Source organism: Salvelinus namaycush, chromosome 15, assembly GCF_016432855.1.
Source record: "Salvelinus namaycush isolate Seneca chromosome 15, SaNama_1.0, whole genome shotgun sequence".
In the NCBI taxonomy this organism is placed as follows: Eukaryota; Metazoa; Chordata; class Actinopteri; order Salmoniformes; family Salmonidae; genus Salvelinus; species Salvelinus namaycush.
Genome location: NC_052321.1, coordinates 1,028,619 through 1,041,744, shown reverse-complemented (window position 1 = coordinate 1,041,744; position 13,126 = coordinate 1,028,619). Strand labels below are relative to the sequence as shown.

At 43.7% G+C, this 13,126-nt stretch overlaps 2 protein-coding genes and 1 non-coding gene across 3 annotated transcripts in view; all 3 read left to right on the top strand.

Annotated features, from left to right (window-relative positions):
• Window positions 1-2,348, top strand: part of dync1h1 (dynein, cytoplasmic 1, heavy chain 1) — a 48,729-nt gene extending 46,381 nt beyond the window's left edge. Inside the window, exons 71-75 of the mRNA XM_039008770.1 lie at window positions 223-376; window positions 657-799; window positions 1,179-1,347; window positions 1,592-1,716; window positions 1,949-2,348. Coding sequence (XP_038864698.1) covers window positions 223-376; window positions 657-799; window positions 1,179-1,347; window positions 1,592-1,716; window positions 1,949-2,077 — 720 coding nt within the window. The 3' untranslated portion in view covers window positions 2,078-2,348. The remainder of the gene's footprint in view (window positions 1-222; window positions 377-656; window positions 800-1,178; window positions 1,348-1,591; window positions 1,717-1,948) is intronic.
• On the top strand, window positions 54-123 carry LOC120060547. The gene has a single exon (XR_005478239.1). It is a non-coding gene; the product is annotated as a small nucleolar RNA SNORD50 (small nucleolar RNA).
• A 3,044-nt stretch (window positions 2,349-5,392) lies between the features above and the next one.
• On the top strand, window positions 5,393-12,035 carry LOC120059797 (WD repeat-containing protein 20-like). Its single transcript, XM_039008846.1, has 4 exons — window positions 5,393-5,641; window positions 8,740-8,922; window positions 9,133-10,428; window positions 11,046-12,035. The coding sequence occupies exons 1-4, from the start codon at window positions 5,393-5,395 to the stop codon at window positions 11,094-11,096; spliced, it is 1,779 nt and encodes a 592-aa protein (XP_038864774.1). The 3' UTR covers window positions 11,097-12,035.
• Window positions 12,036-13,126: the final 1,091 nt, after the last annotated feature.

The window sequence follows — 13,126 nt, the reverse complement described above, 5'->3', positions numbered from 1 at the left end:
CAACCTACACACACTGCAATCTCTCTTACATAATGCTTTTTTTCCCTTTATGCAGTAAGTGATGAATCTATCCCAAACCTGATTTCATGTGAATGAAACTCATATGGATCTGACTTCTGATATGCAATTCACAAACACTGTGGGTGTCTTCAAGGACTATACAGGTGAAAATATCTTGTTTAATCAACTTCTATATATTTAATCCCCCCCACACACACACAGGATCCTCTGTTCCGCTTCTTTGAGCGCGAGGTGAAGATGGGCGCCCGCATGCTGCAGGAAGTGCGTCAGGACCTGACTGATGTGGTGCAGGTGTGCGAGGGCAAGAAGAAACAGACCAACGACCTGCGCACCCTCATCAACGACCTCGTCAAAGGTTCTCCTCTCATTCTCTACACAAGACCATCTTCGTTTCACTATCACATCTAATATGGTTACATAGTGACAATGTGTGAGGATTACAGTAATAGTCAATGGCTCAAATTCTAATTTAAGATCCATGTGTGGTACTTTTTTTTTTTTTTTATAGAAGTCTTCCATTGACATCAATGGATGTTTTTACTTAATGGTCAAAAGTTAAACTCATGCAACTCGAGTTAGGATTTGGCATGTAGTTTCTACAAGGCTTCCCAGTGCTAACGGTGTGTCTCGTCCAGGTATCCTGCCCCGTAGCTGGTGTCGCTACACCGTGCCTGCGTCCATGACTGTTATCCAGTGGGTGGCCGACTTCAGCGAGCGTGTCAAACAGCTGCAGGCCATCTCCCAGGGAGCCGCCAGCGGGGGCGCTAAGGAGCTCAAGGTGCCTTCATCTGACATCCTATATCAAAGGGAAAGGAAGACCTAAGTGGATTTGGTGTTGCCTTAAAATGATTCCATGAACATAGACAGCCGGTTTGCCTAATTCGTTAGGTTGGAATATTGCTAATGTTAGCATCCCATTGGATTTTATTCAGTTAAGTCTGAATGACAAACTACTTTAAAGTCCATGAACAAGTTGTCACTTTTTAAGAGTTAAAAATAAAGCCACTTTGGAAGCAATCCCATTAATGGGTGATTTGCAATGAAATGATACCATAATTGACCCCGGGAACTTGACATTAGACAAGGTATTGGACTCTAAGCAGTAGTGTTACCCATAACTCTCCACCAACTCTGAATCAGTGTCTTTTCCTGTCCAGAACATCCATGTGTGCCTAGGCAGCCTGTTTGTCCCCGAGGCCTACATCACGGCCACCCGTCAATACGTGGCCCAGGCCAACAGCTGGTCCCTGGAGGAGCTGTGTCTGGAGGTCAACGTCACCACCGCCCAGGGGGCCGCGCTTGATGCCTGCAGCTTCGGCATCAAAGGTCAGCTCACCAGTCACTCATCTATATTAGTATACAGTACCAGACAGGGCATTGGGTATTCTCACCCAGAAAGCAAGAATTAACACCAAAGCTACTTTTAATATAGTTATGGTCTGGCTGTGAATCTCCAGGGCTGGTTTCCTGGATTATTAAAATACATTCTCTATTGAAAGTGTTTATTTATCCATCCAATATACATGATCAACCTAAGTGACCTTTACAAACCCCTCTTTCTCCCCGACAGGTCTGAAGCTGCAGGGAGCCACCCACGGCAACAACAAGCTGTCTCTCTCCAATGACATCTCCACAGAGTTGCCACTGACTCAGCTGCGTTGGGTGAAGCAATTGAGCGCTGAGAAGAAGCACATGGTACATCTGAGCCACATAGAATATCATGTACATGGGAATGCACAAATGTGAAGCTTTCTTTAGAATTCAATATCCCCTCGGGGGTAATTACATATCAATTTTCTCCACAGACCAGACCTCCCAATTCCCTTCAATAGATGGTTCATAGAATGTTGGGAGCTAGTCATTCTCCAAATACCATGAACATTGTACTGTTAATGACAACTCGCTTGTATATCCGTCATTCCCACAGGTCACTCTCCCCGTGTATCTGAACTTCACCAGAGCTGATCTCATCTTCACCGTGGACTTTGACATCGCCACCAAGGAAGACCCTCACAACTTCTACGAGCGTGGAGTGGCAGTGCTCTGCACAGAGTAAACTCTGGAATTTGTTTTATTCATCATTCCTATTAATCACTTATTCCTAGTGTAGTCCACAGGGTAATGTAGTCAAGTAACTAGTGGGAGAAGTAACATTTGAATTTAACATTAAGTCATTGGTAAGTGGAAGAAAGTCTGAGTAATGTGGTCAGTTGGATAGTGAAAGGGAAGTTGGAAAGAGGTGAATACATTTTTTTACGAAGGATTCTGTATGTTATGATGGTGTAAATGACATGGAAAATAAAGTATCAATGGTTTAACATGGCTAACAGACTGGGTACAGTTTTTTTTTACTTTGGTCCATGATTTAACTGTTACATGCATGACTAAGAATAGCACAGCAACCATATTGCTGCTTATCCATCTCAGATATGAGGGACTAAACCAGAGCATTTTGCTTCCACTGTGGGATTAGATTCATCGTTCTGCTTTTTGTAGGCTGAATTACATGCACACTAGCCCCTTGTTGTAATGTGGAATTTTCTCCATAATAGGATAATTGTTCAATGCTTTCATATCTACAGATGATTCTTTGTAGTCTGCCATTCTTGTTTGGAATGCAACCAATTAATTGACATTGAGGGGAGCAGTCAGAACAGATGCCTTATAATTAAGGACCCGTCAATTTGATTTGGTAGAACCGCTTTATTTAATATTAGTCTAAAGCAAATCGGTCTACCACACAAATGCATGATTTATTCAGTCCGCCAAAATATACAGCACCACACCAATGAACAATATAGCAATGCAAATGAATATGGAATAAGTTTTTCAAATTAGTGTTAAAAAAAAAAAGTACATCAGTAAGTAAAGAAATAACATTCATGCGTGACACATTCTCCTAGTAAACTTGAATAGCCACAGATTATCACCTAGTCAACTTGTTCTGCAGAAAAAGATGGTCAAAAGTGTCCCCGTTTTTCCACTCATGACCCTGCCCAGAAACCGCTCCTAGCCACCTGTGTAGATAAGCAGGTATAAGCAATAGTGTCTCTAGGCTAGGGGGTGTTTCTGGTCATGGACCAACTCACCTCAGGAGGAGAATCCCCAGCCTCCATTTTGGTGACACACTGCTTCTTCCTGTGGCCACAATCTTGTAGTGCCTCTGCTCCTGGAAGACTTAACTTCCTTTTGAAGACACCCCTGAGGGGGATAGTACTGTCGGGAGATTTCTCTGGTTTCTGGACAGAGGTTGCTGCCCCCACGAAAGTGGGAAACACCGGTGTGCAAGGTGAGTATTTAGTAGTGAGCACTCCAGAGTCTGCAGATGTCTCTGCCACAGGGCCCCGCCCCTTGCTGTGGCTGCATGTCCATAGCTCAGAGTCACTTGCTGACCTCATCTGGACATCAATGAGATGAGGCTCTGTTGGCCCACCACTTTTGATCACTTCTTTGAGGACAGTGGGAGGGTGATTGTTCCTTCTTTGGCTCCTGCCCCAATACCTGCAGCTCCCTTGCCTCGGTCGCCTGGGGCCAGCGATAGACTCGTCCGAATCTTCTGAGCTTCCGTCATATGGGTCCAAGGACTGAAGCGAGACGGGTATTTTATACTGTTAAGTATAGTATGAATGTAAGTGATTTGCTCATCAATGCTTGTGAATTGCAATCCTACTTACCAAAGAAAGCCACGAATAACGTCCCACCGGCTTGTGTGAACATGTTAGCATCCTTTGAATGGGTTGTCTGCTCTCTGGCGCACTACTTCCACATCCCTGATCAGAGTAACATTGTAGAAACTAGTTAAAATGTGCATAACATTGTAGTTTGGTAACTTAAAATGTTATAAAAGCAACAAAAACAATTAAGGGTTTTTAACTTGTATCAAAAGGTGAGGGCATGTTAGTTCTTGGTCATGACTCTGTTCCATTACACAAGTCATTGCACAAAGGCATCTTGTGTACAAGGGCGTTTAAGAGCCCGATGCTCAATCTGAACATTAACATGAGTCACTTGCGGTACAATTTTTGGAAGCATAAGGAACTTGCATATCAGCAAGAAAAAAGTTCAATTGATACACATTGATAGGTTTAGTGTTCCTACACGGCCATATCTCCATGTTATTGCGCTTGTTTACGGAAGACAAGAGGCCACCACCTGTGCTAATTAGCTATCTAGTGTGCTCCGAACACTTGTGTGTCAGCGTAACTCAAAGTGTAGCGGAAGTCATTTCGTGGATGAATGCTGCCTACCCATACAAAAAAAAAAAGACTGCAGTCAGAGGGCAGTGTAACTGCAGTCTTTCATAAGGGTAGAGTTTGAGAGTTAAGGGCATGCATGCTCATAATTATTGTAGACTATGCCTACCATAACATTTTACTGTCAGTCAAAAGGACATACAATGAGACTATTACCATGGTGCTGGTATCAGACCATCTTGGACTGACATCTGACTCGGAATCAGTACTGGACTCCACTTTACACAGCTCCTACAATAAAATAGGGGAAGAAAGAGAAAAGAGGTATTACATATTACTCACCTCAAAGTTGTGGCACAATAATGTTTACCTAGGCGACAGGCGTTGACTAACTGTCTAGAACATACAAAATGTGCATACAACTGCATCTTTGAATTTCCTCACCATGTATTTGAATGCAAGCTTATCCACACTACTGGGGCCACCTTCAACAAGACTGTCATCAGGAAAACCTGTGAGTAAAATAAATCCATGTATATTTTAAGGTAAACAATCAGTAGGCCTAATTTGAGTATTTTTTTCTGTAATCACAATTAATAACGTGACCTCAATTGGCCTACTGTGATAAAAGGCCCACGTTTTTTTTTTTAACATTGTTTTTTCTGCAGAAACGCACGTCTATTCGGATGAAAACCTAAAGTATGTGCATAAGTCTGTATGCATTCGGTTTTCATTGCTCACTACCATCTGTAAACAATGACACTCAATTCACCCAAAATTACCTGGAAGTGAGTGTTGCTGCTGCCGGTTCGTTGTCGCCATGGTTCTTTGATTGACCACCAACTTCACAGATTTGGACAGGTGCGCATTGTCAGCATCTCAGCTGACTGCTGTGAATTGATTGACTAGTTTATTAGTTTTCATTGGTTCATTTCAAACAGGTTATTTTACCTTCATGCCTCGTTTACCAAGGAGAGAAACGTGAGTTTGCCAGTATTAAACTTCAATTGGAACAAAAACATTTTTTAATGGTTCTCATCTGTTCAACTCCTGTCCATTTGTATAGGTCACACTCACTGGCGCGAGTCGACTCCAAGTTACCCATGAACGGTGATACGCATGCTCCATGCGTAAGATCCGGGCTCGAGGAAGGATGAATGTTATTGTTAATTTTAAAGATGGCGGCGGAGGGAGGAGGGAAGGAGTTGAACGAAATTAAAACTCAGTTCAATACACGGGAAGGCGTCTATAAACTCCTCACTCACTCCGAATATAGCCGCCCCAACAGGGTGCCTTTTAATTCCCAGGGTTCAAACCCCGTCAAAGTCTCCTTCGCCAACGTCAATGACCAGTCTGGTAACGGCGACAGAATCTGTTTTAATGTGGGCCGGGAGCTGTACTTCTACATCTACAAAGGCGTTAGAAAGGTAGGTAGCTAAACATTATTATAACAGCTTGCTTATAATTGATGTGTCTTAATTGATGACCACAGGTCAGTGTTGTCCAATTTTCATGGTTTATGACTAATGCACAGCACTGTGTCCTATAGCACCACCAGTCTGTTCTGACTGCACAGTCCACCTCGTCCAAAAGTGTTGTGGTATGCACGGCGAGCCAGCTAGCAGACTGGCTAACTCTAATCTGACAGTCACAGTTAGGTTGTAACGTCTATCAACGCACCACGGACATGGTGGACATTTTACTACAATATTGGCAGTGAATGCATGCTCGTGAAATCACAAGTGTGACCTCTATTTGTACTTCCACTTGGGTGATGACTTACAGTGCACGGATGCCCTGTCTGATGTGACCTAGGAAATCTAGCCTTGAAATGTGTAAAGCTAGCTACATGACTGCTTAAACGACAGTTGTGGACTCAAGAACAAGGTGTTGTTGTGAATTAATTTGCACAATAACTTGCAAATTCACATACATATGAAGATGTTATATAACCTCAATCTAAATCTGCATACAAGATTTCCATTGAATGGTTTTGCATTAACTTCCAATGATGTGTTCGATGTGGTGATGTAGGAAGTACTTCATGGAGTTCAATCAGACAGAGGGGCATCTTAGTGAGTGAGTCGCTGTGAACTTTTGGACATGACACGTTGATAATGCAGGGCTACAGGTGCTTGGTTCTATTTTCCTCAGTGTGGCAGATAGTAGACCAAATCTGTAGTTTTTCCATTTCTTCCAAGTGTGTAAACAGAACAAAACATCTACAATATTCACAAGGACTATACAGGTGCAAAAATTATATTTTGCCCTGTTTACCAAAACTTGTCAATAATCAACTGACTGGCTTTCTTGATGTCTATAGTATTCTCTCTGGTATGCAATCTGGTTTCTGCACAGGTTATGGATTGTGTCACTGCAACCTTAAATGTCCCTTAATGATGTCGTCATTGCCCTCGATTCTAAGCAGTTGTGCTGCTATTTTTATTGACTTTGATACGGTAGACCATTCCATTCTTGTGGGCCGGCTAAGGAGTGTTAGTGTATCTGAGAGAGGTAGTTAGTAAACCAAGCCAAAGATCCCTCGAAGAGTGCAGTGTATAAAGTCAGAACATCTGCTGTCTCAGCCACTGCCTGTCACCAAGGGAGTACCCCAAGGCTCAATCCTAGGCCTGACACTATCCTCAATTTACATCAACAACATAGCTCAGGCAGTAGGAAACTCTCTCATCCATTTATATGCAGATGATAGTCTTACTCAGCTGGCCCCTCCCTGGATTTTGTGTTAAATGCTCTACAACAAAGTGTTTTTGGTGTCCAACAAGCTTTCTCTGCCCTTAACCTTGTTTTGAACACCTCCAAAACAAAGGTCATGTGGTTTGATAAGAAGACTGCCCCTCTCCCCACCGGTGTGATTACTACCTCTGAGGGTTTAGAGCTTGAGGTAGTCACCTCATACAAGTACTTGGGAGCATGGCTAGATGGTACACTGTCCTTCTCTCAGCACATATCAAAGCTGCAGGCTAAGGTTGCATCTAGACTTGGTTTCCTCTATTGTAATCCCTCCTCTTTCACCCCAGCTGCCAAACTAACCCTGATTCAGATGACCATCCTACCCATGCTAGATTACGGAGACGTAATTTATAGATCGGCAGGTAAGGCTGCTGTCGAGCGGCTAGATGTTCTTTACCATTCGGCCATCAGATTTTCCACCAATGCTCCTTATAGGACACATCACTGCACTCTATACTCCTCTGTAAACTGGTCATCTCTGTTTACCCATCGCAAGATCCACTGGTTGATGCTTATTTATAAAACCCTCTTAGGCCTCACTCCCCCCTAGCTGAGATATCTACTGCAGCCCTCATCCTCCACATACAACACCCTTTCTGTCAGTCACATTCTGTTAAAGGTCCCCAAACCGCACACATCCCTGGGTCGCTCCTCTTTTCAGTTCGCTGCAGCTAGCGACTGGAACGAGCTGCAACAAACACTCAAACTGGACAGTTATCTGAATCTCTTCATTCAAAGGCACAATCATGGACACTCTTACTGACAGTTGTGGTTGCTTTGCGTGATGTATTGTTGTCTCTACCTTCTTGCCCTTTGTGCTGTTGTCTGTGCCCAATAATATTTGTACCATGTTTTGTGCTGCTGCCATGTTGTGTTGCTGCCTTGCTGTGTTGTCATGTGTTTCTGCCTTGCTATGTTGTTGTCATAGGTCTCTCTTTATGTAGTGTTGTGTTGTCTCTCTTGTTGTGATGTGTGTTTTGTCCTATATTTTATTATTTAAAAAATAATAATCCCATCCCCGCAGAAGGCCTTTTGCCTTTTGGTAGGCCCTCATTGTAAATAAGAATTTGTTCTGAACTGACTTGCCTAGTTAAATAAAGTAAAAATATATATTTTTAAATACTAAAGCGTATACCTTTCTGACATTCCCTAGCTGGGATATACTATATGGGCCTATGGTTGGAATAGGCCTATGCAAAAAAACAGCTGAGCTGTCTCGAGACACAAGAAAACTTTCCACTCTAAAACTTTCCGATCTGCTGATGGTGTCAACCATTCACCAGTGTGACTGTTATGCTAGTAAACTCACTGTGCCCCTGAGGCATTTTTAATAAAGCACAAAGCCAAGACGCTAGAGTTGCATGCCCTGGTCTGATTCTTTATGTCAGTATTGTTCATAACACACAGCATCAAGCCCCCTGAGACCACTACATTGTCATGTAGGCCTTTATTTCAGGAAGATATTTGTTAAGGGTGTCTTTTTGATGTCCTCTGATTATTACAATTGATTGTACTGTAATGCAATTGAACTATTGACTTCAAAGGCCACGTCATAGACCTAGTTACCACTTCAACAGGCTTTTCGTGTTTGCTGTTTATGTTCAAAGAATTCTGTGTCATCATGAGCACTCTACTCAAGTTGGCTTCGTTGCTTTTGCATGCCACCCTTGATGCTTTGATCTGCGATTTGATCAAGAGCCGAAAACACACAACACTGAAAAGGTTACTGCCCTAATCTTATCTCACTGGTTTTTTTTGTACTCTTCTCTTTCAGGCGGCTGACTTGAGCAAGCCTATCGACAAGAGGATATACAAGGGAACACAGCCCACATGTCATGACTTCAACCACCTGACGGCCACGGCGGACGGCGTCTCCCTGCTGGTGGGCTTCTCGGCAGGCCAAGTGCAGCTCATCGACCCCATCAAGAAGGAAACCAGTAAGCTCTTCAATGAGGAAGTAAGTTGTCATGAAAGTCTCAAAAGAAATGTAAAGCCACATAAAGCTGTGACCACCATAGATTTGGGGTAGAGAGAGAAATGGCGTTTTGTTACTGACTTCAAATTTAATTTTTTGACATAACTCAATGAAAGCCATTGTTGCTTACATTTGAATGTTTTTTGTTCCTTGTCTCCCTCCTCCCTTTCTCTCCCAAAACGCTTTCCCCAGAGACTAATAGACAAATCCAGAGTGACTTGTGTAAAATGGGTGCCCGGCTTGGAGAGGTTGTTCCTAGTCGCTCATTCCAGTGGAAACATGTACTTGTACAACGTAGAAAACACGTGTGGCACCACGGTGCCTCACTACCAGTTGCTCAAACAGGGCAAGAACTACTCGGTGCACACATGTAAGAGCAAGTCCACGCGCAACCCTTTGCTCAAATGGACGGTGGGCGAGGGAGCGCTCAACGAGTTTGCCTTTTCACCTGACGGGAAGTTCCTGGCGTGTGTCAGCCAGGACGGCTTCCTTCGGGTCTTCAACTTTGACGCGGTGGAGCTGCACGGGACCATGAAAAGCTACTTTGGGGGTCTGCTGTGCATGTGCTGGAGTCCGGACGGAAAGTACATTGTCGCGGGGGGCGAGGATGATCTGGTGACCGTGTGGTCGTTTGTGGACTGCCGGGTTATCGCGCGCGGTCACGGACACAAATCATGGGTCAGCGTGGTGGCGTTTGACCACTACACAACCAGCGTGGAGGATGCAGACCCTATGGAGTTCAGCGGCAGCGACGAGGACTTCCAGGGCCAAATCCACTTTGGTCGCGACCGGGCCAACAGTACGCAGTCCCGGCTCTCCAAACCCAACTCCACGGACAGTCGGACAGTACACACCACGTACAGGTTTGGCTCAGTGGGCCAGGACACTCAGCTGTGCTTGTGGGACCTCACAGAAGATATCCTTTTCCCCCACCTCCCGCTTTCCCGGACAAGAACACACACCAATGTGATGAACGCTACCAGCCCCCCGGCGGGAGGTGGAGTCGCTGGTGACATAGTGAACAATGTGAGTAATAACCCTAGCACGAACGACAGCGGCGCCAACACCCCCAGTAACTCCCTCTCCTCTCCCCTGCCACGCTCCAACAGCTTACCGCACTCGCCAGCTATGACTGCCAACAACAAGAGCAGTGCCATCGCCTCGGGTGTCAGCAAGTTCGCCACGCTCTCCCTTCACGATCGCAAAGAGCAGCACCAGGAGACGGACCACAAACGGAACCACAGCATGGGTCACATTAGCAGCAAGAGCAGTGACAAGCTCAACATGCTCACCAAATCCAGAACAGACCCTGCAAAGACTCTGGGGACACTGCTCTGTCCCCGCATGGAAGACCTACCCCTACTAGAGCCTCTTATCTGTAAAAAGATAGCACATGAGAGACTGACTGTCTTAATATTTCTTGAGGACTGTATAGTGACAGCTTGTCAGGAGGGATTTATTTGGACATGGGCGAGGCCTGGAAAAGTGGTAAGTTCTTTTTGAATAGAATTTAAGTTCTGCATAATACCCATGCATTTCTCTTTGTGGTTAGTTTGGGCACTGCAAGGTTCCATTTTGAAAACTTTAGTATAATTGTGGACATTTTGGACAGCATTGTGTTGGGATCTCCTACATGTCACATCTCAATCTGTCTGTATGTGTGTGTTTTGTGTTCATCTGCCACCCCGTGCAAAGCCCATACATTTTCAAAATATGAATAATGGTTAAGACGCTTGTATGTTATGTACAATCAAGTCCCCTGGTGGATAAGTAAGTGCACTTAGGCAGCACTCCTTATCAGTGGAAAGAAGACATTGATCCCAACCGAGTGTGTTTGTGTGCATCGGCTCAAACACCCATATTGACTCGTTACCATCCCACAATGCACCGCAGCATAACCAAGCAAGACCTCTGCACGCTCACCCACTACACAGATTCTTTCAGCTTTCTACGTTAATGTATTATATTCACTGCATCATGCACTCACTAACTGCTGTGCAAAGGCCATTTGAATACAGGAAAGTGGGAGAAGGAAGATGGGGGGTGGTTCATTTGATGCTTTGAAAACTTTCCACAATGCCAAATCTCCTTGTTTTCCTTTCCAGGGTTTGTCATCCCAAAAGCAAGCCGTCTCTCCCAGTGGAACGATAATATAGCCAACACTATTTCTGCTGCTAAGAAACCTGCATTACACCAGAGCCTGGTGCTGCTCTTCACCCCACAATGCATTGCAAGTTTTTTCCTTTTATTTTTTTCCTTTCTCTTGTTACTTTTTCTATTCTCTCTTTATTTTTTGGTTATCATTCACATGGCCTAGATGGTAGAAGTATTCAAATACAGAAATGGAAAGGGTGAGGAGACATTTTGGATAGTGATTCTAATGTATTTTCTGGACTTTTGAAATGTTTTTTTAAATTATTTGTCATTTTTCGCTCCCACATCGCACTAGACTGTTTTTTGGACTTTGAGCTTGGCTTAGTTAGATGCAAACCAATCAAATTATGCTTGTTTTAAAATGAGAGTTCACCCAACTTTCATAATTCCTATGCAAGTGGTCCATGGACCATAGTCTAAAAACTGCACACAAAAATCAAGTCGTTTAGCCTTTATGATTTTGAAGATGTACACTGTCAAAGGGTATTAAAGTTGCTAGAGTCCCAACTGTTTTCTTGACCTAGCTACACACGATCACAGGTTTCGGTGTGCCTTGTCTTCCGTTCAGAAGACAGTCTCAGTCATCGTAGGTGTGGTTTTTTTCAGTCACTCCTGGCTCATAGGCTGCATTCAAGGTAAGAAAAAGATTAACAAATTAAATTTGAGTGAACTAACCCTTTAGCATCCAAGGATTTGCCTCTAACCAAATTCTTTACAAGTATTTTTTTTTTTTTATAGAATCTCCCCATTGAGAACTTTGCACAGATTTTGTTACAGTGACTGCAAAAACCACACCTACGATGACTGAGACTGTCTTCTGAACGGAAGACAAGGCACACCAAAACCTGCGATCGTCTGTAGCTAGGTCAATACTAAACAAAAATATAAACACAACATGAAACAATTTCAACAATTTTAATGTGTTACAGTTCATACAAGGAAATCAGTCAATTTAAATAATTTCATTAGGCCCTAATCTATGGATTTCACATTACTGGGAATACAGATATGCATCTGTTGGTCAGATACCAACAAACAAAAAAAGTAGGGGCGTGTATCGGAAAACCAGTCGGTATCTGGTGTGACCACCATTTGCCTCATGCAGCGCGACACATCTCCTTCACATAGAGTTGATCAGGCTGTTGATTGTGGCCTGTGGAATGTTGTCCCTCAATGGCTGTGCGAAGTTGCTGGATATTGGCGGGAACTGGAACACGCTGTCGATCCAGAGCATCCCAAACATGCTCAATGGGTGACATGTCTGGTGAGTAACACAACATGTTGTTCCCATTTTTAATGCTGAAATAAAAGATTCCAGAAATGTTCCATATGCACAAAAAGCTTATTTCTCTCAAATTTTGTGCGCAAATTAGTTTACATCCCAGTTAGTGAGCATTTCTCCTTTGCCAAGATAATCCATCCACCTGACAGGTGTGGCATATCAAGAAGCTGATTAAAAAGCATGATCATTACACAGGTGCGCCATGTACTGTGGACAGTAAAAGGCCACTTTAAAATGTGCAGATTTGTCACACACCACAATGCCACTGATGTCTCAAGTTTTGAGGGAGTGTGCGATTGGCATGCTGACTGCAGAAATGTCCAACAGAGCTGTTGCCAGAGAATGTAATGTTAATTTCTCTACCATAAGCTGCCTCCAATGTCTTTTTAGAGCATTTGGCAGTACGTCTAACCAGCCTCACAACCGTAGGTCACGGACCACGTGTAACCTCACCAGCCCAGGACATCCACATCCGGCTTCTTCACCTGTGGGATCGTCTGAGGAAGGGTGGGGGATTCTCAGAAGTATTTCTGTTTGTAATAAAACCCTTTTGTGGGGAAAAACGTATTCTGATTGGCTGGTCCTGGCTCCCAAGTGTGTGGGCCTATGCCCACTCATGGCTGCGCCCCTATCCAGTCATGTGAAATCGATAGTTTAGAGCCTAATGAATGTATTTCAATTGACTGATTTCCTTCTATGAACTGTAACTCAGTAAAATACTTAAATTGTTGCATTTTATTTTTGTTCAGT